Source organism: Mesoplodon mirus, assembly GCF_964341445.2.
Source record: "Mesoplodon mirus genome assembly, chromosome: 1".
Lineage (NCBI taxonomy): Eukaryota > Metazoa > Chordata > Mammalia > Artiodactyla > Ziphiidae > Mesoplodon > Mesoplodon mirus.
In genome coordinates, this window is record NC_138976.1 from 73,644,612 (window position 1) to 73,668,595 (window position 23,984).

The 23,984-nt window shown below is 43.2% G+C and overlaps 1 protein-coding gene across 4 annotated transcripts in view; it reads right to left on the reverse strand.

Moving 5' to 3' along the window:
* Positions 1 to 740: 740 nt before the first annotated feature.
* The window catches only part of VLDLR (very low density lipoprotein receptor), a 32,201-nt gene continuing 8,957 nt past the window's right edge, over positions 741 to 23,984 (reverse strand). For 3 of the 4 annotated variants that reach the window (XM_082618181.1, XM_082618180.1, XM_082618179.1), the window contains exons 3-19: positions 19,354 to 19,473; positions 15,659 to 15,781; positions 14,144 to 14,266; positions 12,107 to 12,478; positions 11,881 to 12,003; positions 11,669 to 11,791; positions 11,098 to 11,217; positions 10,868 to 10,993; positions 10,190 to 10,361; positions 9,368 to 9,586; positions 7,284 to 7,402; positions 6,534 to 6,673; positions 6,070 to 6,211; positions 5,076 to 5,222; positions 3,288 to 3,368; positions 2,275 to 2,444; positions 741 to 1,395 (exon numbers count right to left, since the gene is read on the reverse strand). In XM_082618181.1, the coding sequence (XP_082474307.1) occupies positions 1,360 to 1,395; positions 2,275 to 2,444; positions 3,288 to 3,368; positions 5,076 to 5,222; positions 6,070 to 6,211; positions 6,534 to 6,673; positions 7,284 to 7,402; positions 9,368 to 9,586; positions 10,190 to 10,361; positions 10,868 to 10,993; positions 11,098 to 11,217; positions 11,669 to 11,791; positions 11,881 to 12,003; positions 12,107 to 12,478; positions 14,144 to 14,266; positions 15,659 to 15,781; positions 19,354 to 19,473 (2,456 nt within the window). In that variant the 3' untranslated portion in view covers positions 741 to 1,359. The remainder of the gene's footprint in view (positions 1,396 to 2,274; positions 2,445 to 3,287; positions 3,369 to 5,075; positions 5,223 to 6,069; positions 6,212 to 6,533; positions 6,674 to 7,283; positions 7,403 to 9,367; positions 9,587 to 10,189; positions 10,362 to 10,867; positions 10,994 to 11,097; positions 11,218 to 11,668; positions 11,792 to 11,880; positions 12,004 to 12,106; positions 12,479 to 14,143; positions 14,267 to 15,658; positions 15,782 to 19,353; positions 19,474 to 23,984) is intronic. The other variant, XM_082618182.1, reaches the window with a different exon arrangement.

The window sequence follows — 23,984 nt, forward strand, 5'->3', positions numbered from 1 at the left end:
AGAAGGAGTCCATCCTATGCCAGCCAGCCTGACAAATTAGATCATCTTACAGATTCTCCATGAAGTCACTTTAGAACAGTGGTTTTCAAATTTTAGTTCACATCAGAATCACCTGAAGGGCTTCTGAAAACACATATCCCTGGACCTTACCCTCAGAGTTTCTGATTCAGCAGGTCTGGGGTGGGGCCTGAGAATATTCATGTTTAACAAGTTCCCAGGTGATGCAGATGCTAACCTTAAGTCCACTGAGAACCACTGCTTTAGACTGTTCAAGAATGGCATTTCTGCTTGTTACCTCCCTAGCTCTCCTCAGGGTTGACTGTCTAGGCATGTAAAAGGAGTAAGTCCTTACTCATGCTTTGCAAGGCACTTGCCCTTGAACAGTATATAATGATAGGACATGTAAAACAGAGACTTAAGTACAGAGAAGCAGAATTGACAGAAATCTTGGCATATGTTTCTGGATCAGGCAACAAATGAATGAGAATAGGAACTTTCCTCAAAGAAGAAGAATTCCAGGTGCAGGTTAAGCTAGCTTCTTTTACAAAATAAACATTTGGGGAGGCAAGTATTAAGTGGCACCTCATCCTTTTAGCACTTGATTGTAAGAGAAACAAGCCAAATTGTAGGCTTCCTTATATAATACAATATCAAGATCTATAGCTCATATATTTAGTTAGAACACCTGATACTAACTCAGCTTGTTTATAGAAGTTCATCCTAGAGGAATAGGCACAAACCATGGTTAAGCTGCTTGGTTTAATTTTTTTAGCACTTGGAAAAAAAATGTACAGTAGTTTGAATACTTAGTCTTTGCAAACCTCCACTGAGGTCAAAGATTTCATTCATACGTACAAAATTAGTTTACAAATTTTTTGGCAAGTTCATCTTAGTAACCCGTTTTATCCTATTGCCATTGTCCCAACCATTGAAAAAGTTTACAATAATTTACATAGAAATATTTTCAAAGTGCTTAAGAATAGTGATTGTTCTCTGGGATATTTACAGATGGCCTATACAATGTATGTACAGGTGGTATACGCTATAGCACAAGTTTCATTGCTGGAATATGGCTTTCTAGGGAAAGTGCATATTTGGCCAGAGGTGGCAATACTGTCTAGAAATTCAAGGGTTACAGATACTTTTGGTAACCACATCCAAAGCTGAAGTAGAATGTGGACAGGACTATTTACAAAAGTAATATAAAAATGGTTAAGTATACAAGCTTGATCCACGCAAAGATATTTCGATGTTCTTCCAAACTGGAGGAAGAAAGAGGCTTCAGCTGCTGGCTCGGTTACCATTCCGAAGTGGGTTATTACTGGTTTAGACCTCAAAGGTCACAACTTGTCTCAGAAGTCAAGCTAGATCATCATCTGTGCTTACAACGGATATCTGTGGAAGAGAAAAAGCATGGAATGTGTCTGGTGATTCCCTCACTGGTAGCAACTTCTGTCTCTAAAATGAACCTTGCTTTTGTGTTGGTCATTCAGAGACCAAAGGTGCATAGAAGGAAGCCAGATCCCAAACAGTATTGAGTTGCATCACTAATGCATTTTAAGTTGAATTCAACTCTATCTACTTGGTAGAGAGAGAAAACAGTGTGACTAATTCTGCCTGTTCTACTTAATGATTTTAGAACCTGGAGAAAAATATGAAAAGACACACGTGTGCCGTGAACTGACTACACTCTTGTTTCACCAGAGCTTGAGGGAGTGCTCAGCACTTGTTCTGTTCAGAGTTCTGTAAGTGAAGGCCAAATACTCCATGTGAGTTTCAACTGAAGAACAAGTGACTCACTCTACTGTTGAAAGGAAAGCTAGCTCTATGAGGTGCAATAGGTCATTTTCAAGTATTTGGTCATTTTGGCTAAATGAGTCTTGCTCAATACACTGACTTTAAGTCAACCCCCCTATATATGATAAGCTAATTTACTTTTAAGTATCCAGCAGGCAACTGATGGAACAGTTCAGAAAGGAGATACTTGGCTCATGCTAATGTTTACATGTAGTTTCTATAACTCAAAATATCTCAAATTGTATAGTGATGTCGTTAATTGACTTGTCATTCTGTTTGGGGCAGATACTTGTCAACTGACTTACTTAAGTTCTAACAGCCTAGACTGTCTAATCTCCAGGTAGTAGATGAAGCATTTGGTGGGTCCATGATTCTAATGGCTCTTTCTAGCCCAGGCAGCCATAGCTTGAGTTGTGGTCTCCTTTCCAAAAAGTCCTACTGCGAGTCATGGTACATAAAGACACAAAGCTAACTTACTGCTGGGTACGTGTGTCCGACAGAAGCACTGTGTCTACCAATGTCTATTGACAGGTCCTCTTCAGTGGTCTTCAAGTACACAGGATTGTCAAAGTTCATGCTTTTCATGTTCTTGTGTTGCCAATTCCGCCACATCAAGTAGCCACCTACTGCTGCCATTGCTAAGAGCACTGAAAAAAAGTTAGAAAGTGACTAAACAAGGTCTAGTTTCAAAACATACAAAAAAGATCATGCTAAAGAATCCATGATAATCCAAGCTTTTAATTAATAAAAGCTTCATGTTTTAGGAATCTGGGATGACTAGAAGTTAGAATATAAATGGGCTGGGAGCTTAAAACAAGTTCAGACCAGAGGTTGTGTTATTCTATAGACTCTGGCGCTCAGCTCAGCACATCCATCTGGGCAAACGTAGAGAGTCCTGGGACCCTCCCCAGGCTGACTGAATTCGAATTGCAGAAGCTTCTGGAGGGCTCTTCAAGGGGTCCTCCTGGTTTGTTAGCCAAGCTTGGAATCCCATAATTTGGGATAAAGAGGCCATTTGGCATAGTGCTTTAGAATTCACATGCCCTAGAATAGCTTTAGAGGGTTTGAAAATTCTTAACTGTTTTTAGTTTACCCTCTACAAGTTCTATAACTCCTCAAGAAATCATTTTAGCATTTGCGTAGCTCCTCTGTATGAAGTGTTATACATATTTCGAAGGGGAACAGAACAGTGCTCTTCACTGGAAAGGACTTATTATGAAAGGGGATAAAGCCAGACGAACAGCTCTGAAGTAGAAAGCAGTAAGCACCCTTCATCACTGCCGGTCGCTGTGCTAAGGATACCACTGTACAGAAGGCTGTGGACTCTGAAATCAGTCTGCCGGGCTGGTGAGGGGAGCAAGGGTAATTCAGTGTCACGAGTGCTATGACAGTACAAGGGGCCATGGGAAGGGCATCTCTAGATGAACTAGAAATACCCATCGGGTATTTAAGAAGTTCCTTGGATCCAGATATGTGGGGAATCTACTTACAGAGGGGAAGGATGGCCCAGGCAGCAGAAGTCCCTTTTGGGGGAACACTGACCTCCGATACTGCTGTGGTCACATTGATCTCTACAGGGGAATAAAAGGAATCAGTTTAGAAGGATCTGAATTCAGACTTAGAAATTCAACCACCTGGTAGAGAGCCTCATGCCCTTTTGCATCCATCACTGATGTTCAATATCTACTACAATCGTGTACCAAGAATAACCGGTCTAGAAGTATTTGTGAGTCTCATGCTATAAGAGCCATTTCACTAACAACTGTCTCAGAGAAATCTTAATGAGTCAGGTCAGGCTAAGGGTTGCAGGTTCTAAGTCTTTGGAGTTTAAATATAGGTTACCAATTAGGGGCAGAATGAGTAGTTAAAGGCTGCTTTAATAATTTAAGGAACAGGTAGGTACAAAGAGTGTGGCTGTTAGCTGAGATGAACAGTTTGCAGAACGGAACCCAATACCTCCAGGAGCTAGTCCACTAGTTGGTGACATTTCTGATGTGTTGGTATCTTTTGTCTCACTGTAAGTCACAGTAGTTGCAGTACCTGAATTATAAAACCAAGAACCAGGTCAATGCCAAGGTTCCAGAGTGGCTAGCCATTTAGCCCAGACAAGCCATGCGATGGGTTATTTGAACGCTGTGGGAAATTGACAAACCACTGCCAAACCAAGTTGCAGGGTGGGTGTGCCATAACCAAGGGAAACAGCAAAACCAGAGAGACACTGGGGTCTTCGGGCAGAATCGCAAGCATCTGTAATTGGACAATTCAAAAGGACCGACGGCCTCACTTAAGGACCCCTCTAAGCAAAGTCCCAGGCTACTGGAAGCTGCAAGAAATGCTCTCAAAACCAGACCACCAGGCATACCAGTCTTCCTGCCTAATTGTCTGATAACTGCTTTCTCAGTAAATGGAGCTAGTCCCCGTAGGGACTCAGTATCGCGCTAATAAAAACCTCACAATATGAGATCCTTGCTCACAACCTGCGGGTTTAATTTGCCAGTTAATCAAAAGCTAAGAACAGGAGACTAAAATGCACGTTTCATTTAAGTAGGAGTTTAAGATAATGTCACCCAAGAAATTTTCCTGTAACCACGGCCAGAAGGTTTCCTGTAACCACGGCCTTTTTTTTTTTTTTTTTTTTTTGGCTGCAATGGGTCTTCCTGCTCTCTAGTTGCGGTGAGCGGGGGCCGCTCTTTGTTGCAGTGCGCGGGCTTCTTACTGCGGTGGCTTCTCTTGTTGTGGAGCACGGGCTCTAGGCACGCAGGCTTCAGTAGTTGCGGCATGCGGGCTCAGTACTTGTGGCTCGTGGGCTCTAGAGCCCAGGCTCAGTAGTTGTGGCACACGGGCTTAGTTGCTCCGTGGCATGTGGGATCTTCCCAGACCAGGGATCGAACCCATGTCCCCCTGCATTGGCAGGCGGATTCTTAACAACTGAGCCACCAGGGAAGTCCCCCAAGGCCTTTTTTAAGCCTAATTTCAGGCCTCTTTCTTTGGAGGAAAATGTTAAGACTTTGTTTAATTATCTGCAAGTTGGCTGGCTCAGTGCTGTAATTGGTATAAATCAGCATAGTCACCTATAGACTCATCTAATGTTGAAATGAGTTAGTCCTGAAGTAGTGATGTGAACTCCTGGCATGCAACAGTAGCAGATATGTTCTCCAATCTATTCCAAGAGTGAGTTAAAACAGAATTCTTAAAATCCAGGCTAGTTTGTGTAGCTAGTGTTTTACTCTAAAGCCTGTTGTATGTCCTGCTTGTGTTTGAAAAGTAAAAAGCCTTACTTTGGCACTCTCGGCCATTGTCCTCTAGATTGTATCCATTGGGACAGGAACAGGTATATTTTGGAGAGTGGTCATTAATCTGTGGGGCTGGCAGGCAGAGGTATTCACATCCTCCATTCTCCATGTCTTCTTCGCACCAATTTTTACCTGTTCAGAAAGAAAAGTCCTTTAAAATGGGTCTTCCAGTGCCTGCTATACATAAAGCTTGGTTCTAGATGCTGAAGACATGACTCCTTGTCTCCAAGGAGTCTAAACTTGTATACTCTGTCAAACCCTAAAGTTAAACCAATACCAGTGAAGGATAAATTTAAGGGTACAGGCAGCATGCTCTAAGGACAGCAAAGAGCCAGAGAAACTTCTTGGAAGTAGGACAAGAGTTATGCCATAAACAGATGGGTGGTGAGGGAAGAGGTGGGGAAAGGAGATGGGTGACCAGACCTGGCCTCATTATTGGTCCAAAGCTTACAAACTGGCTAGTCTGAGGCTCAGAGGAAGAAGAGAAGCATGCTCTGTGGCTTTGCCTCACTCCCACAAATCGGAAGGAACCCAGCTATGGGGAGGTTTAAGGGTTTCATTTGGGTAGAACCAGTCAAGTATTCTGAGCAGGAGACCATAGTGTTTGAGGAAGCACACAGTTCCATATAAGATGTGCCATGGTGGGGAGGGAGGAAAAGGCTGTGGCATAAAAGCTACTTTGGAGGCTAGTGCAACAGTCCTAGCAAGAAGGAATGAATGCCAAGGAGATATGGAAGGGACTGAAATAAAAGACAGAACATGGATGGTTGGGAGGGCGGCTAAGAGATGAAATTCTCAAGCTCTTTGACTTGCAAGTCAGAATAAAATATACTGAGCACCAGGTTTGAGGGAGGGTCCAGGAGGGGAAAGTTCCATTGTAGAGCAAGCTGAGTTGCTAGGGAGCTACAGATACCCAGGGGCACTGTGTCATGCTGCTACCCTGAAAGTAGCCACGAGGGGCTCTGCTTCCCCACAGTACCTGATGGCTGTACAAGTGCATGATAGACGATGATGTCTTGGGCATCGTTAAGGTTGTTAACTAGAGTGGCCAGCTCCGATCCAGTGAATTTATTGGCGCCATAGACGGCTTCATTTTCCCCATCTATCCAGTAGACACGATCCTAAAACAGAACCCCCATATTAGTATGTACGTGTAGGATTAACATGAGTCAGTCTCTAAGGTCATTATTATTTACTGGCAATGTAATGGACCAAGTTTATTTAAAGCTGGTCTGGGATATCAGATGTAAAACTCTAAGAGAAGCATGAGTTCAAGTTTCTTAAAATGCTATGAGGAATCAGTATGTCATTTGTCCCAGGTTTTAGGTGAAAGCAGTTTCTCAAGTCATGCCCCTCTGTCCTTCCCTCCTTCCCCTGTTCTTTCTCCCCAAGGTGCTACAGTAACTCAGAGGTATACACTTAGATGTGAGACACACGTCTTACCTCAAATATTGTGAGTGCGAGGGGATGAGCTAGGAATTCCAGAGACTTTAGGACTATCCTGCGATCTTGGCCATTCAAGTCCACACTGGATAACATGTGCAATTTGGAATCCAGCCAATAGAGGCGGCCCTTTATGAGGTCTGGGTAGGAGAAGAATGGCCACTGTATAAGAAGTCAGTACTGCTCCGCTTCCATTTAAAATAGCTAAGGAATCCAATACTCTACGTTCACGGTTCCTTCTCCAGCAGGGGTTGTTAACAGGGTCCCACCAACCTTGTGAAGCAGCATGCAGAATCTGTACCCCCATTCATTTGGGGGGACTCAAGGGGTACCTGAGATTGTCAAAGTAACTGACTTAAGAAGTGTTAGTGACATTACAGAAGTATTAAAAGAGGTGAGCATTTTGTTGTTCTCCCCTTAGGAGCCAGAAGAAAACCATTATGAGCCTGCAATTCAGGAAATGCTAGGGCACCTAGGCCAGGAGTATGTAGGATGAGAGTTCACAAGGCCCAGGATTCACCTAATTCCTGTCACATGTTAGCTCCAAATGGATAGAAAAGCTAGTCATTATGGAGCGTGTCATCTGTTAAGTCCACCATTCCACTTGTACTGTTCGGTTCCTCTCATCCTAAGTCCCTGCTAAAGAAGGCACCATGGGAGTTGTCTGCTGTAGTCCAGAATTAACTATGGAGATGAGTTAAAACCCTGCAGACAGTCGAATTGTGGTCGAGGAAGGAAGAACATACATACCAAGTGTAATTCCGTTAGGCCACTGAATGTCTGCTGTCACCAGCGCCCGTCTATCAAATCCATTCATGCCTGCTTTTTCGATTTTAGCTGGTTCACCCCAGTCTGACCAGTAAACAAAGCTGGGAAGAATTAAATTAGAAATAAGCCTTGGTGGTTTAGAAGGAATAAAGTTGCAGCTTGAGACAGACATTTTCAAAGAGTGAGCAGAAAACTCTAGGGTACAAATTGTGCCACTTAAGGGTCTCAATTACGTTCTGGGTAAACAGAAGTTAACACTGAATCTACAAGCTCATTACTAACTATATTAAACTATATAAGTCTGATATTTAAATTTCAGCCCAAAGTCGCAGGTTATGTACTTCCTGTATAAAAGGCCAATTCTTTCAGTGGAGTAAAAGATGAGTATCTGTTAAGTTTTACAGTAGGGGTGGGCTGACTGTGTTCTAGTGAGGCTTCATGGGGGCCAATTGTGATTACTACAGCCTTAGTCAAATACCCTTTTTTTTTTTTTTTTTTTTGCGGTACGCGGGCCTCTCACTGTTGTGGCCTCCCCCGTTGCGGAGCACAGGCTCCGGACGCGCAGGCCCAGCGGCCATGGCTCACGGGCCCAGCCGCTCCGCGGCATGTGGGATCTTCCCAGACCGGGGCACGAACCCGTGTCCCCTGCATCGGCAGGCGGACTCTCAACCACTGCGCCACCAGGGAGGCCCCCCTTTTTTTTTAATTATTAATTTTTATTTGAGTATAGTTGCCTTACGATGTTGTGTTAGTTTCTGCTGTACCGCAAAGTGAATCAGCTATGTGTATACATATATCCCCTCTTTTTTGGATTTCCTTCCCATTTAGGTCACCACAGAGCACTGAGTAGAGTTCCCTGTGCTATTCAGTAGGTTCTCCTTAGTTATCTATTTTATACATAGTAGTGTATATATGTCAATCCCAATCTCCCAATTCATCTCACCCCCTTTTCCCCCTTTGGTATCCATATGTTTGTTCTCTACATCTGTGTCTCTATTTCTGCTTTGCAAATAAGTTCATCTGTACCATTTTTCTAGATTCCACATATAAGTGATATTATATGATATTTGTTTTTCTCTTTCTGGCTTACTTCACTCTGTATGACAGTCACTGGGTCCATCCACGTCTCTGCAAATGGCACTATTTCATTCCTTTTTATGGCTGAGTAATATTCCATTGTGTATATGTACCACATCTTCTTTATAGTCAAATTCCTAACAGCTGCTTTTCTATATTATTTAGGGGCAATTTGGGGGAAGTCCTCAGTGAAATGTTTCTAGAGAGGTCTGTTTATTTCCATTGGACTTTCAGACAATTTGCACATTTAGATGAAAGCCTAGAGGTAATGTGGTTACCAAAATCCTTACAACTCATGCTACTACTTAGGTTGGATCATCCAGAGCTGACCTGATAAAGTGTTCAGACAGAAATTACAAATCATTTGCATAGTGACACAAACTTATCTATGAAAGAGAAACAGACTCACAGACGTACAGAACAGACTTGTGGTTGCCAAGGAGAAGCGGGGGTGAGGGAAGGATAGATTGGGAGTTTGGGGTTATCAGATGTAAACTATTGCACATAGAATGGATAAACAACAAGGTCCTACTGTATAGCATAGGGAACTATATTCAATATCCTGTGATAAACCATAATGGAAAAGAATATAAAAAAGAATGTATATATGTATAACTGAATCACTTTGCTGTGCAGCAGAAATTAACACAACATTGTAAATCAACTATACTTCAATTAAAAAAAGTCACTTGCATAGAAGCTGGGTGGGCATAAGGGTTTAGATACAGCTTTTGGTGTACCTCAAATCAGAAATGTTGTTTCACTGATGTGAACCAGCAGTCATCTGCTCAGGGAGGGCCTGTCGTATAGATGAGGCCATTCCCGGGTTGCTCAACCGTGGCACCACTGACATCTTGGACTGGATGATTCTTTGTTTTGGGGAGTTGCTAAGTCTTGGGATTTAAGTACTGCTTTAGGCAGGAGGAAAGCTCCTGACCTATGCAGATAGCATCCGAAAGGTTACATGATGAAAAACACAGAATACAAACCCAGACAACGGGTCCACAGCTATGGAGGCAGGCTCTCGCAAGTCAGACTTAAACAGGAACTTCCTCTTGGTTCCATCTAGGGTAGCTACTGAAATAGTCTTAGAAGCCGCATCAGTCCAGTAGATGGTCTTGTACACCCAATCAACAGCAATGGCTGCAGGATTATAGACATTGTCGATCATTTTAACATGTCTACCAACCTTGTCATCAATTGAGGCACTGAAACAGAATAGGTCACAAGAAATTTAAGAGTTTGACACCATCGGCGCCCGGAGAATGGACTTTCTGCTCACAAAATGGTCAACAACTTTGTTCGGAAAGAACTCTAGTAAACCCCATAGCTCAGCTCGCCACTCTAATTATGTAACCATGCTGCTTACTGATTCTAAACAATACTGTAGGTTGTCTCGTTGTTGGTCTGTACTCTACATGCAAGAACACCACACTTCTAAGTGAAGCTATTTGTTTCAGTAACCATCACCTGAGTTTCTATAGTTGCTGTTAAGAAAAAGCTACCACTACCATTTCTATTTGTAGCAACTATGAATGGTTCTCAACTAACTGGGGAGAAAGGGGGGGAAATTGGAAAAATTAAGATGTTGTCTGTTATAATCTTATAGTTGTAGCCATCTTTTATTTTATAGGCGATTGTTAGTTTCTAATGAGGAACTGACAGTAATTTAATAAAGAATCAGTGTTTAGAATTATTATTCCCAACTAGTTAGATGCTAGATTGGAGCAAGACACAAGAGAAATTCCTCCACACCTTCCCAAAGGCCAGTGACAATGACTTAGGCGAAGATGCCAAGAACTGAAAGTTACCTGAAGATGGCCTTTTGGCTTAGATCAGCCCAGAATAGTTTCTGAGCAGCAATGTCAGCATCGAGAGCCACAGTGTTTCTTAGTTGTTCAACTAGTTGGATGTATTCTTTCCTCTCCAAGCCAATCTTCCTGATGTCTCGTCTATTAGTGAAGATCAGACTTGGCTCTTTGCCTGCAAGACAGGAGTCAGGTTAATTTAGTTTTGCTGTAAGAAGGCAACATCCTTCCAAGTCCCCTCCTCCCAACAGAGGAGCACTTAAAAAGTGAGGGCACTGCTGAATGCCTCAGGAGTACACTTGCTGAAGTCCATGCCCTGGGACCTGCAAGCACTTCAGCACTTCCTACGGTTTAAGAAGACAGCCCCAGAGTCACAGCATTCAATAAGAGGGCGGCTGATGATAAGTTACTTATTTGAATTATGTGAATTGCACTCAAGTTCTGGAAGCAGAGAGTAAGCAGATATTCAAGGTACCATATGCAAAAGGAACTGACCAAGGCGGGAGTCTGGGGCAACAGTTTGCTACTTAACCTATGATATCGCACTGTGAGTTTAGTATCATTGCTCTCAAGTACTTTTTAAATTTTATATTTCGTTTGACTGTTGTAGTCACTGGCTGTACCTTTCATAATCATGTACTCATAAAGGTACCAGAGCAACACCAGTCCAAGTCCATTTACCTACTGCCTTGCACACGCCAGTGGCAAGATCCATTTGATAGCCACGACTACATTCACACTTGTAACCGCCTTTTAAGTTGATACAAATTTGACTGCAGATTCCCGGATTTTGGCATTCGTCAATATCTAGGAGGGAAATTAGAATTAGTCTTGCTGTTCCTAGATAACCTACGGAGATCTACTGACCTTTCCCATCACCCCCGGGGCTTGGGCTCTGTTCTTCGACTCACCTCCACAGGTTTTCCTATCTATCAGTTCAAACCCGGCTGCACAGTCACATTCGTAGCCTATAACTAGGTCTTTGCAGATATGGGAGCATCCGCCATTATTAACCAAGCATTCATTTACATCTGAAATCAAAAGGTAGTAGAGTAACTCAACACTCAAATGGATATTTGTCCTATTAACATTTAAGATCCAGGATCCAGGCTGTTTGAGATAACTTGTCTAGATAGTCTGGTCAAGCCCATGATTTTTCTAAGATCTAATAATCGGTCTTATAGATATGCATCTCAGCGTGTATTGGGGGAAAAGTAAACCCAATCTCCTTGGCATGTTACCAGTTAGTTAAGCAGTATTTAGTCAAGTTTCTCTATTGCTGATTGGTTCTCTTGAAGGGGGTGAAACTAGGAACTACTTTGTCACTACTTCTAAGTCATAAAATTTCACTTTTAAGCCCAACGATTGAACCTAGTTCATTAAAGTAGTTTACCCAGGCATTAGGCAGGCTCCAAACCGCATCAGCTCTGCCGGGTCTAATTCACCTTCCCACATCTGTCCTCAAGCAACCCCTTCACTTACGACATTCTTTCAGGGGCTCATCACTCCAGTCCCTGCAGTCCTGCTCCTGGTTACACACTTTACTGATATCTACGCATTCCCCGCTTCTGCACTTGAATTTCCCAGGGCCCAAGCACTGATTGACTACAAAGAGAAACACAGAAGAGAGATGCCATTCGTGGGTCTGATCAGAGCAGTCCTTTGACTAACAACCCACAGCTAGGGACCCTTACCATTTTTGCAGTTGACTTCATCAGAACCATCGACACAGTCTCGGATGCCGTTACACTGCCTGCTGCCGTGGATGCAGCTACCATCCTCGCACTCAAACTGGTCAGGCTGGCAGGTTCGGGAAGCTACAGCGGGAGGGAACGGCAGGGGGTGAAGCCAGCCAAAGTGTCTCTGGTTGATACATGGGAGAGAACTGAACGTGCCATACTGATAAGGAAAGCTACTTACGGCAGTTGACCTCATCGCTGCCATCCTTGCAATCAGGATCCCCGTCACATCGCCACTTCTTGTGGATGCACTCGCCAGAGCCACACTGGATCTCGCTGGCTGGGCACTTGGTGTGGATCACTGGCTGGCGGCCACACTGCTCGAGGGACTCATCTGACTGGTCCGAGCAGTCTGCGTCGTCATCGCACACCCAGCTGATGGGGATGCAGGAGGAGGTGCTGCACTGGAACTCGTGGGCCCCGCAGGTGGGTGGGGTGCAGTCAAGCTCGTCGCTGCCGTCGCTACAGTCATCCTGGCCGTTGCACACGAAATTCCTGGAGATGCAGCGGCCACTGGAGCAAGTGAACTCATCAGGGCTGCACGTTATGTTGCCTATTGAGAGAGAGGATGCCCCACTGAAAATGCATCCAGACCTGTCCTTTCAAGCATCTTGTCCCAAAGTCTAACATGCCGATCATGGATCATGAATCCCAGCTTTCTTGCCTAACTTAAAAGCTAAAGTCAGATTATATCAATAGGCAGTTCTCAGAATACTAGGAAACAGTCTTACCATGTAAAAGATGCTAGGACATTTGAATAAGAAGAGAAACGTAGGACTGAGAAAAGAGTTGAAGACTAGAAGTTAATTTGAGATGAGATGCATCTTAAAGGGACAGTGATGAATAACTTAAACTGTCACAAGAGACTTCATTGGGGAAGGCAGACATGAGTTATGTTTAAATGGATATACTGCTCATCAGGCCAGGTCACATATCATGAGCTGAGATTATCATGCATCAGGTATATAAGCAAACATTCATTCATAATAAGCATATGACACCATCACCAAAAAGTAGCCCCCATGTATTATAACACCATACACGGTTCCTTCTCTTTTGGTCCTTCCAACCAGGATCAGGAATGACAGGTCTTCAATACTTTCAAGTTTTAGAAAGTCACTTCTGGGGCTAGAACCGCAATCTAGCAGCCAGGTGCAATAATAACGATAAGCTAGTCAGACTAGCCAGTTTGTACTTTGACTCAAATTCCTGCCAGATTAATTAAGGTCAAAAATTGGTGGTGATTGGGGTGGAGACCACGACTCTCTTGGGAAGCAAAGTCTGGATTTAAGAGGGAAACACATGGCAGTGCCACAGCTTGCCAATCCATAAATCTCAGTTCTAGGATTAAATGCCAAAACTCATTGGACTAGGTGCAGTGGTAATGACCTCAGGAGGTGACTTCTACGCGCAAGACTGGTGTTTCAACTACAAGTACCCTCAGCTCGTTGTACACTTACTGCATCAAGAGGCCTGTGCTTGTCAGTCTCAGGAGGCCCTATAAAAAGGGCGGTAGCTTGAAAGAACATTCAATGCAATGTTTGTTTAACCTAGAGATTTTCCCAGGGCCTCACCTTTAACATTGAGCATTTTATTACATATTTTCCAAGAGCAGAAACATGAAAGGCTAGGAAACAGAGTTCGCTTTTACAGGCAGGAACTGTGATAGGAGACAAAGGTACCACCAGTTGGGTAGAGTTATCTTTGGGTATCTGCCAGCAAGATGTTAATTCCTACTTCTGTGCCAGTTTAACTTTTGGAAAGGTTAAGAGAAAAACTAGTTTGGGGGCTGAGAAATGCTTGTGTGAGACTCAAGTAGTTTACTCCACTAAGCAGATCCAATTTTCGACCTAGGGATGTGTTTGCTGGCCTTAGTCCCTTTCTAGCTTGATTGAGCCGAAGTGAGGAAGGCCCACGAGTTACTGTCGTGGCTGAGACAAGAGTCCACACAACTGCGGCTTTACTGAGCTACTTCTACATGGAAGTGCCTTGGATGACTTACCTTCTTATTTCTATTTGCCTAGAAGAAACACCCAAGCAAGCAATGGTCAGTTACCATGCGAACTTCTCTCAGAGTTTGAGGGCACTTAGGAAGGACAAGTAGTAGAGCAGAGAGTGAAGTCATTAAAAGGCAAGTCAAGTCAACTGCACCTTCGTGCCCACCCTTCTTTGAGCAAAAGGGTCTTTGGGATAAGCCACTCAACACTGATCTTCTTACCACAGTTTTCTTCATCTTCTCCACTGTCACAATCATTTTCACCATCACATCTCCAGGACACTGGGATACACTGAGTGGAACGGGCGCCACAGCTGATTTCATTTATGCGGCATGTTCTCATATCTGTTGATGATATACAGTCTCAAAAGAGCCTCCAAACTCATGAGGGCAAAGCTGCTGCTCCTGTGCTGCCTGGAAGTGGTGACATCTGTAACTCAGTGGCCGGGCACACGGGTGAAATTCGACTTACTAGCTGAAGCCTGGGCAGATCCTTCGACAGCTCCACGGCTTGGGAGCCATGCCAACCTAGGCTACCTGGCAGTCCACCAGAGAGCCTTGACCGTGCTACTCCGTCAAGGTTCCGTGGTGTGCGCAGTCCTGGCTTTTGTTTTACTTGGCGTGGTTATGTTCATTGGCTGGCCTGCTCCTTGACCATTATTTATCTGCTGGGTATCAAGTGACAGACCAGATACTGGCAACCTAATCCCAACTTCATTAAAAGCCAGATGGTCTATCACCTATGAAGTCTTCCTTTGCCTGGATTCCTTCACAGGCTTCCTTCACAACCTCCTTTCCACTGACATCTTGCAAAGTAGGGACACCCCCTAATTCTTGACTTTATGGGGTCATCCCCCACTAAAAACTTGGGCTGAATCTTTATGGAACCTGTCCTCACCTATGGTAACTCACTTCCCTTGGCCAATGCTCATATAACTTCCCTTACATCTTGCCTGGAAAACTGAAGTTAACACACATCTCTTCCTTTCTGCTTGATTCCAGACCTAAACTTTGTTCATGTTAGACGTCCACTTTTAGTGCTTTAACAGGCCTCTACTGCCTTAAAAGGAACACTGAGACTTTCTTCACCAGGACATGCAAATGATTCTAATTTAACAGTCCCAAATCATCTTCCTCTATGATCTCATAGACTTCTTCCTGAATATCAGCCTAAGGACACACACGTATTTGCATACCTATGAAGTTTCTCTTATTTAAGAACAAGCTGTAAGCTCCCTACTTTAATAACTTTATGTTACATGTTTCTTAAAAATTGCTCTATCATCCTTTTCTAGTCACCTTACCCCTTCAGTAATGGATTTTTTTTTTCACAACATGAGAAGCTGTGCATCTAAAAGCTTATACTTGGCCCACGGGGGGACCCTCACATCTTGACTTAGCTTCCAGGACCAGAGTACCATCCACTCAGAGTCATTATCATCAAACATTTGAAATCTATGCACCTAGTCAAGGAGTTCTTGAATCTTCTGGCTTCAGTCTTAAATGTTCAATAGTGAAGCTACCCAAGAGAACGTCAGTCTTGTTAGACTAGGAAGAACATTCTTTATGTTTTTAAAGATTGGCTGTTAATGAATGATTTGACTGACCTTGGAGTCAACTGGCCTAACTTTAAGGGAGGCCAAGGAAAACTAACCAAGGTTTAGATTATACAATACTTAGAGCCATGAGACACGGAACAGCTTGGAAAAGTTCAAGTCCAAAGCAAGTCACACTCACGGCACTGCTCTGGGCTTTCATCAGAACCATCTTCACAGTCGGGATCCCCATCACACTGCCATCGGTTGGGAACACACTGGCCATTGTTGCACACAAAGTCAGACTCGGCACATGTCTTCTTCACTACGAAAGGTGATTTGCAGGGTTAAAGTTGAAGTCACTCACCCAGGAGCCCTACATTCCCACTGGGGGTACAACTGCATTTTGATATGTTTTACTCTAAAAAATAAATCTGAGTCAGTTAGCACTCAACTGCCAATATCCAGGAGAATCTTAGAAAAATCTTCGGTTTTTTCCCCCTTTTTCCCCAGAGGAGGAAGGTGATCATTTGAGAGATTTAGAGGACACTGACGTCAAGGGATCCGTTATAATGAACTTCTTGCCTGCTTGCTAACATTGAGATTAAGTAATAATTTTGTTCTTTTCATGCATTTCTTCCAAGTCATTCAAGTTTCACAGTCAAACGACTGGATCATGGTATAACTAACTGTTCTAGCAGCATCTTGTAACAACACATGGGTTTAGTGCAGAGGCAGAAGAACCAGCTCCAGTACTGAATACTGTCACCCCTACAGGTCTACTGGGGCAGAGGAACCCACTGGGTAAGAAATAGAGAAAGCTCAAACCTGAGTATAAGAGAGGTTGTATTTAGCATCCGAAGGGTGGGCTCACATCAACCAGCTAAAAGTCACTGAGCCTGCTATGGAAGCTGCCAGCACCTGTAACTGACTACTAGAGTTAAATAGCCTAAGACAAGGTATCAGTTCTGCTACTAATTCTTACTAGGGCAGCCTTTTCTCCTTAATTAGGGTGATCATGCAATCTGTTGTCCAAACTGACGCAATCTCAGTAGAAGGGGGACAGTGTTAATTTTCCCGGGAAGATAAGCGTTGACCAGGACTGTGCTAAGCGAAGCAGGCAGCTTGGTCATCCTACCTGTGAGGAAGTCGGGGAGTAAGAAGGGGCTTGACAAGGAGCCACGTCGGGTATTCTAGGGTCATCCTTCTCAGATTATATTCTTCTTTGCCCGTGTGCCTATCCTTTCTACTTGAATCTCCAGTTTAAAACATTCTTCTCTAACGAATATTCTGTAATGGGAAATCAGCTAAAAGCCAACAATTTGCTGAAGAGATGAAAGGGACCACCTCAAGTCAGGGGTTTAAGCCAGGTACAGCACTCAGAGTTCAGAGTGTAGTAAACCAGACAGCCGCTCTGGGTTAGCCTCAGATATTGTTAATGGGGAGACACTGATTATAGTCAATTTCTAGAACTCAAGATGGGATGATCAATGATGATGATCTGAAAAGGATTATTTATCTCCTCAAATTGTGTAGCCAAGGGAACATGAAAGGCCATATGACTTTAGATTCATACCTGCTTCTAAAATCACTGAAATACTCAAACACCAGTGTTAGCAGTTTAAGTGATATCCAAGGCCCATCTTCTCCTGAGCATGCAGGAAGGTGCCAGAGGGTCTCAGAGTCAGTTATTGTAATTCACCCTGTGATACTCTTCAGAAGTTGCAAAAGAGAGAGTATGGAATGGTTGTAAAGAGACCTCATGAATTTAAGAAGTATAAGATGTTACAGGGATAGAAAAGACTGGTTATACCACAAAGTGAACAAGATACACAGGGTCAGATAGATTGCTAGGGTTCCTCTCTCTCCATTCTGAGCACAGACTGGGAGGGTAAAGATAGGCTGTTTGAACTGGGCCTTGAGAGATGGATAGAAGTTTAGATGTGCCACAGGGGAAGAGAACTACCAGTTCCATTCTTGGGGTATCCAAGTTACTGATGTATCAGTTCAGCCTAACGCTTGTAGAAGAATGAGTTACTAGGACTGATAGAACATGGCTTGCAGAATCCAAGCTGAAGTTGACTAAATATGCTAGTTGACATGCTTGAAAGAAAAGGCCCTGCTGAAATTGTAACCAAGTTCAACATCAAGAGGTTGGACAGGAAAAATAGGAATTGGCTTTGGAAGTTTTAAGTAATTGTGTAGTTTTTCCCTTCCATGGAGGAACATCTCAAAATAAGCATTCAGAACTTCCCCGACAAAAGCTCCCACTTTCCTTCTCTACCTTCATATCTGAGAGGCAGAGACGAATTCTGGCCAAGAATATATTTACTTTTTCCCACTTTGCATGATCTTGATTGTAGGTACATCTACCTCCTTACCTCTTCCAAACCTTCCTGTTACGTGGCTAGAATTGATTTATGCAGAGACTATTTTAGGAAAAGCCAGTGATGACCCCTACAATGACTCAGGTTAGTTTCTACTGAGGTAGTCAAATGGTAAAGTAAGACTAAGACTTCACACCATGGAGAGAATAATTACTCTCTAAAAAAAAAAAAAAAAAAATGGGTTTTGCCAAATGTAGTTTAGCACAGAAGAATGGCTACTTACACCAAGAGAACAGTGGATAAAAGTGAGGTCCTTTAGTGAGAAAATTAGTGAGAGAATTATATCACACAGGTAACCCAGAAAGAGCATGGAACTCAATATCTTGTAGAATAGATTAAAATCTTAGTGTTAGAATGCAAATGATATAAATGTGTCACACTGGAGAACTATTCTTGGTCCTGAGACTGGAGATAAGCTGCTTTTCTGATATTGCAGCATGGGTTTACTCTGCTTCCAAATGAGCTGCTAATTTACATATTGGCATGCAGACATCCATGATACTGCTCTGAGAGCTCAAGCACAGGACTGTCTGCCAGTATGTTTATACTATAGCATTTTAGTAATGATGCATGAAGAAGTAGGTAAGGGCATAACAAGATGGCAGTTGATGAAATCTACATTTAGCTTCTATTTTTCTTCTGGATTTTTAGTTTGTATAGTGGACATCTTTATGTAACGTCTTTTAAAAGGCAAATGACAATGTTATCACAGACATTCATGAACAACCTTATTTCAAGAGTTTTACAACACAGAACAAAGGGATCATAAAGCAAACTTCAGCGTGTATTCGAGGTACCTAAATGCCATCTTGACATGTAGTTCTCAGCTGTCCTGGCTTAATGAGAGGTTACATAGGTTGCAAAAACAGGCATTTCTCATAATGATCTTTTAATAGATGCTGATCAATGGGTATGATGGCGTATCCCTATTTTCTAGGGGGAGAGAATGTCTTTCATCTTGCCTAGTGCTTTAAAATCAGCATCTCGGTAGACAGGGAATTAAAAAAAGAATCCTTATCTGATCTTTGATCTGGGCTGGCTTATAGTTTGTATACCAGGAGTTAATTAATTCCTGAAATTGCAGGGGATTTCTTACTGTCCACGGCTTGCTTTTTGGGGATTGGAACCATTTGAGATTTAAAAAAAGAAGCAAATCTAAGCAATCTTCTGTCTGTCTCTATTCCTGGTCCTCCCTTCCTTCCTCTAGCCTCCTATACCCAAATTTTGTCTCATCTAAGATCAACCGGGTCTATCATTTGAAAGGAACTCCACTGTATCTTCAAAATTCCATACTCAAGTCGCTAACTTGACATCAAACACTCGATCATATCCCTCCAGACCAGGAAGTATAGAATCTTTGGACTCGAGTTCAAAGCAGTTCTTAGGAGTGGATTCTATTTTTCAGAATCTCAATACATTTGTAGAAACTAAGATATAATATCATCATCTTTCTATACAATGCGTAAGTCCTAGTGAGGTGGCAGGTGAGACTGTCCAGCTCTTTACTCACCACAGTTCTTTTCGTCACTGCCATCAGCACAGTCTTCGTCCCCATCGCATTTCCACAGCAGCGTAATACAGCGGCCATTTGTGCACTGGAATTGGGAGGGTTCACATTTGGCTTTTCTTCCTAAAATCAGGAGGGAACACTTAGCTAAGCTGGGACACAAGGATGGTAAGTTAGAGATGCTGGTTACCTGAAACCCATGGATAGGAGTCCTCTTGGAGGGACAGCTGCAGACTCAGAGGCTATAACACTGTAGGGGCCAGAGCTGGATGGGCCTTGGGGCAGTGACTGACAGTAACTGAGTTCTTAGCTGGGCACACACCATCTGGGTAAGACTAGATTCCCCAGCCTCTCTTGCAGGAGGCATAGCCATGGAACTAAGTTCCGGCTAATGGAATTTAAGCAGAAATGGTGTGTACAGCTTCTGGGAAATACCCTCAAAGGCACAGGGAATCCAGTTTCCTTAATTTTATTCCTTTCTGGTTCCTGAAAACTAGGCGCAGTGGCTGGAATAGTAATCTTGGGTCAATGGAGCCAGACCAAGATAGAAGGAATGTAGATTGCCCAGAGACTGCAGGTGGCAGGGCAGGGGATTCACCCGTGGACTCATTTCTCCCATTCCTTTAACTCGTTTGTGTCATTATAATCATGCAGCCAAATCCTAATCTTTTTTTGTGTGTGTGGTACGCGGGCCTCTCTCACTGTTGTGGCCTCTCCCGTTGCGGAGCACAGGCTCCGGACGCGCAGGCTCAGCGGCCATGGCTCACGGGCCTAGCCGTTCCGCGGCATGTGGGATCTTCCCAGACCGGGGCACGAACCCGTGTCCCCTGCATCGGCAGGTGGACTCTCAACCACTGCGCCACCTGGGAAGCCCCCAAATCCTAATCTTTTAATGGCATTTCTTGTCCGCATTCTATACTGTTACTCATCAGTGATGCTTCTATTACGAGCAAAGTAAAGGATATTTAGAAAAGGCGTGAGGTTTAATACATGGTTCCTCATCTCAGAATTTGAGGTCTAACTGGAAAAAGACATGTTTACAAAATGACTCCAAGATAAGATAAAAAGCACGAAGAAGGTACAGTTAAGAGGTGAAGGGAGATCATTTTTTTAATTTAATTTTTATTTTATATTATAGTTGAGTTACAATGTGTTAGTTTCAGGTGTACAGCAAAGTGATTCAGCTATACATATATATATCTCCATTCTTTTTCAGATTCTTTTCCCGATTCTTTTCCCACATAGGTTATTACAGAATATTGAGTAGAGTTCCCTGTGCTATACAGTGGGTCCTTGTTGATTATCTATTTTATACCTACTAGTGTGTATATGTTAATCCCAAACTCCTAATTTATCCCTCCCCCCACCTGCACCTTTCCCCTTTGGTAACCATGTTTATTTTTGAAGTCTGTGAGTCTGTTTCTGTTTTGTAAATAAGTTCATTTGTATCACTTTTTTAGATTCCACATATAAGTGACATCATATGATATTTGTCTTTCTCTGTCTAGCTTACTTCACTTAGTATGATAATCTCTAGGTCCATCCATGTTGCTGCAAATGGCATTATTACATTCATTTTATGGCTGAATAATATTCCATTGTATATATGTACCACATCTTTATCCATTCCTCTGTCGATGGACATTTAGGTTGCTTCCATGTCCTGGCTATTGTATACAGTGCTGCAATGAACATTGGGGTGCATGTATCTTTCTGAGTTATAGTTTTCTCCGGTATGTGCCCAGGAGTGGGATTGCTGGATCATATGGTAGATCTGTTTTTATTTTTTTTAAGGAATAGCCATACTGTTCTCCATAGTGGCTGTACCAATCTACATTCCCACCAACAGTGTAGGAGGGTTCCCTTTTCTCCACACCCAAAAGGAGGTCATTTTTAACTTAGTGATGTGAGAAAAACAAAGCAAGGTGGGAGCCACAGACCTGGATTCTATTTTTCTGAAACTCAGTTTTCCTATGCTCAGTGTATGAATATAATTCACATAATGGCATGAATGAATACTTGGAAGTAGGGCACTTAGTTTTTTTTGCCTGGAATGGGACAGCTGACATTCAGGTGTTTCCTATCATTAGCAGGTCTATCCTTCTGGAGGATGTAACTTCTTCGAGATAAAAGGCAAAGATCTGGTTGCTTACAGCAAATACACTGCAAATATTCGAGAAAAACAGTGGAGCCATATAGTTCATGCAGATTCCTTAGGGGGGTCTTCCCAGCAGAAAGCCTTGCGACTTCCTGTACCTTTCAGCATCTGCAGCTGTGGCATGTGGGCATAAGAACAGATGCTACAGTGACAAGCACAGACTGGAACTCTTGTGTCATGTACACAATGCTCTAGTTGGCATCCGTACTATCAGCTACTCCCCACTGTCTGGGAACATTCTATACTGTGTGGCTAATTCCCAGGGAGATTAAAATTTGGTCCGTTTACCATATGGGTGTGTGGTTACTTAGGTACTAAATGTACTCATTTAAAAACTATATGTACCACTCTGCCCGCAAGAGTGTAGTTAAGCTAGGACCCAGATACAAAGCAGGATGAATCAATGGCACTTCCTATCTGTGGTTCATTTTTTATTTTATTTTATTTTTTATAATTATTATTAGTTTTTTGGCCACACCACGTGGCTTGCAGGATCTTAGTTCCCCAACCAGGGACTGAACCCAGCCTCCAGCAGTGAAAGTGCTGAGTCCTAACCATTGGACCACCAGGAAATCCACCCACGCGCCCCACCCCCACCCCTGGCATTTTAAAAAATTTACCATGTTAACCATTTTTATTTATTTATTTATTTGGTCGTGCTGCGTGGCTTGAGGGATGTTCCCCAACCAGGGATTGAACCCGGGCCATGGCAGTGAAAGCCTGGAATCCTAACCACTAGGCCACCAGGGAACTCCTCTTCCTACCTGTATTTCATACTATTCATCCAATCCACAAATATTTTATTGGGCACAGAAGGGGGAACAAGGAGAGGGTAGAGGCTGTCAGGAAGCATCGCACGCTAGCTTTTATACCGCGAAACCAAGTATGAAGTGCCTGGCTGCCTCTCACCCTCCCCCTTTTATCACTGGAGTCTCGAGATAGTCTTAATATTCTCAATGCTGGGGCTATCTGTTCCAGGGCCCACTGGCTGTAGTTCTTTATCCCCACGACCTCTGACTGTTGTAGGAGTGGTAAGAATCTACTTAGAGTACTTTACTTGGAAAGTAAAAAAAGAACAATTTATGATAGTCAGAGAACAGAAATATACATATACTTGGAAAGAAAAGTCAGGTTGCAATTAGAATACCTTTTTACAAGGTGTTAGTTACCAAAGGTTTTAGCTCTTTGGTCAAAATGAGACAAAAACATCGATGTTGATATCTATGCTGTCAAAAAGGTAACCATATAATCCGACTTGGACAGGGACTTAAAAGTAGGCGTCAGATGATGGTTTTCCACTTGGGGTTAGGTTACCTGGCAGATCTCTTTAACAATGAGCCTTGATTGTAACTACAGATTTTATAGACACTCAAGCTGGCCTGGGACTAAATATGGGCGAACAATAGCCTAAGGCTGGTGTTTAGTCCACTATCACCTTAAGGAAGCTCTCTGAAAGGAACTGTAACATACAGGCAATCAACAGTAATAAATGCTGGGTTAAAATCCCAGTAATGCTGCTTTAAGAGTCGCTGTTGAGTGGGCTCAGGACAGACACAGGCATTTCCTTAGTGTTTATTCCAATATCTCAAGACAAAAAGGAGTTTAATTTCTACCTCTTATCTCAGACGTTTCCACTTCACCCAAGCTTCTGCCCGAGGGTCATAAAGCTGTGTTTTTACCATGACACACACGACTCTCCATTAAGAAAGGAGAACAATGGCGTTAGGACTGGAGTAGCTGCTAACCAACCATCCCTGCTTCTTTAAAAGAGGAGAGTGGTGGGAGTGGGGGTGGGTAAAGCTAGCTGGCTTTATAAAGGGCTCTTTCTTTAAAGAGAAGAGAAGAAAGATCCTAAGCTCTATGGCCGCGCCTCGGTTTCTTAAGTTTCCTAAGCACCTTGTTTTGAAAGATTGCTCCTGGGTAGAAGGGACTCCCTGGTTCTGTTTAATTCCCTGCATCGTGCAAAGCGGGGAGAGCTCAGCCACCTGATTGCAGCATGGTGAGTTTTGTGCCCAAGTTTCAGGAAGATTCTCCCTTTACACCTGTGGTACCTACCTGGGAATGCTGCCGTACAGAGCTCCAAAAGAATCGAAAACACCCGACGAGTTAAGCTTTAGGTTTGCAAAGCTTTGGGGGATTACAGGATTGTAGGCCTGTAGTCTATTTCCATCCATGACAGTTAAGTCTCAAGTTCAGCATCATACTTTCATAAAGAGAACAGGGTGCGCTTGAAATGATCGACACCCAAGGTCCTTTCAGTGCTTAGGCTAAGCTAAAGCCAATGATGCCTCAAAAAATAAATTACAAGTAGAAGCGCTCGGCATCCTACAACCCAGGGTCTATCTGCTCAGAAAGGTGAAAAGTCGGAGTCAATGTGATTTTTAGTGGGTTCCTCAAAGTCACAGGGTTCACAGGAATGCCTTGGCAGCATCGGGGTGGCTGCACTCAGGGGAAAGGCTATGACAGCAGGGAACCT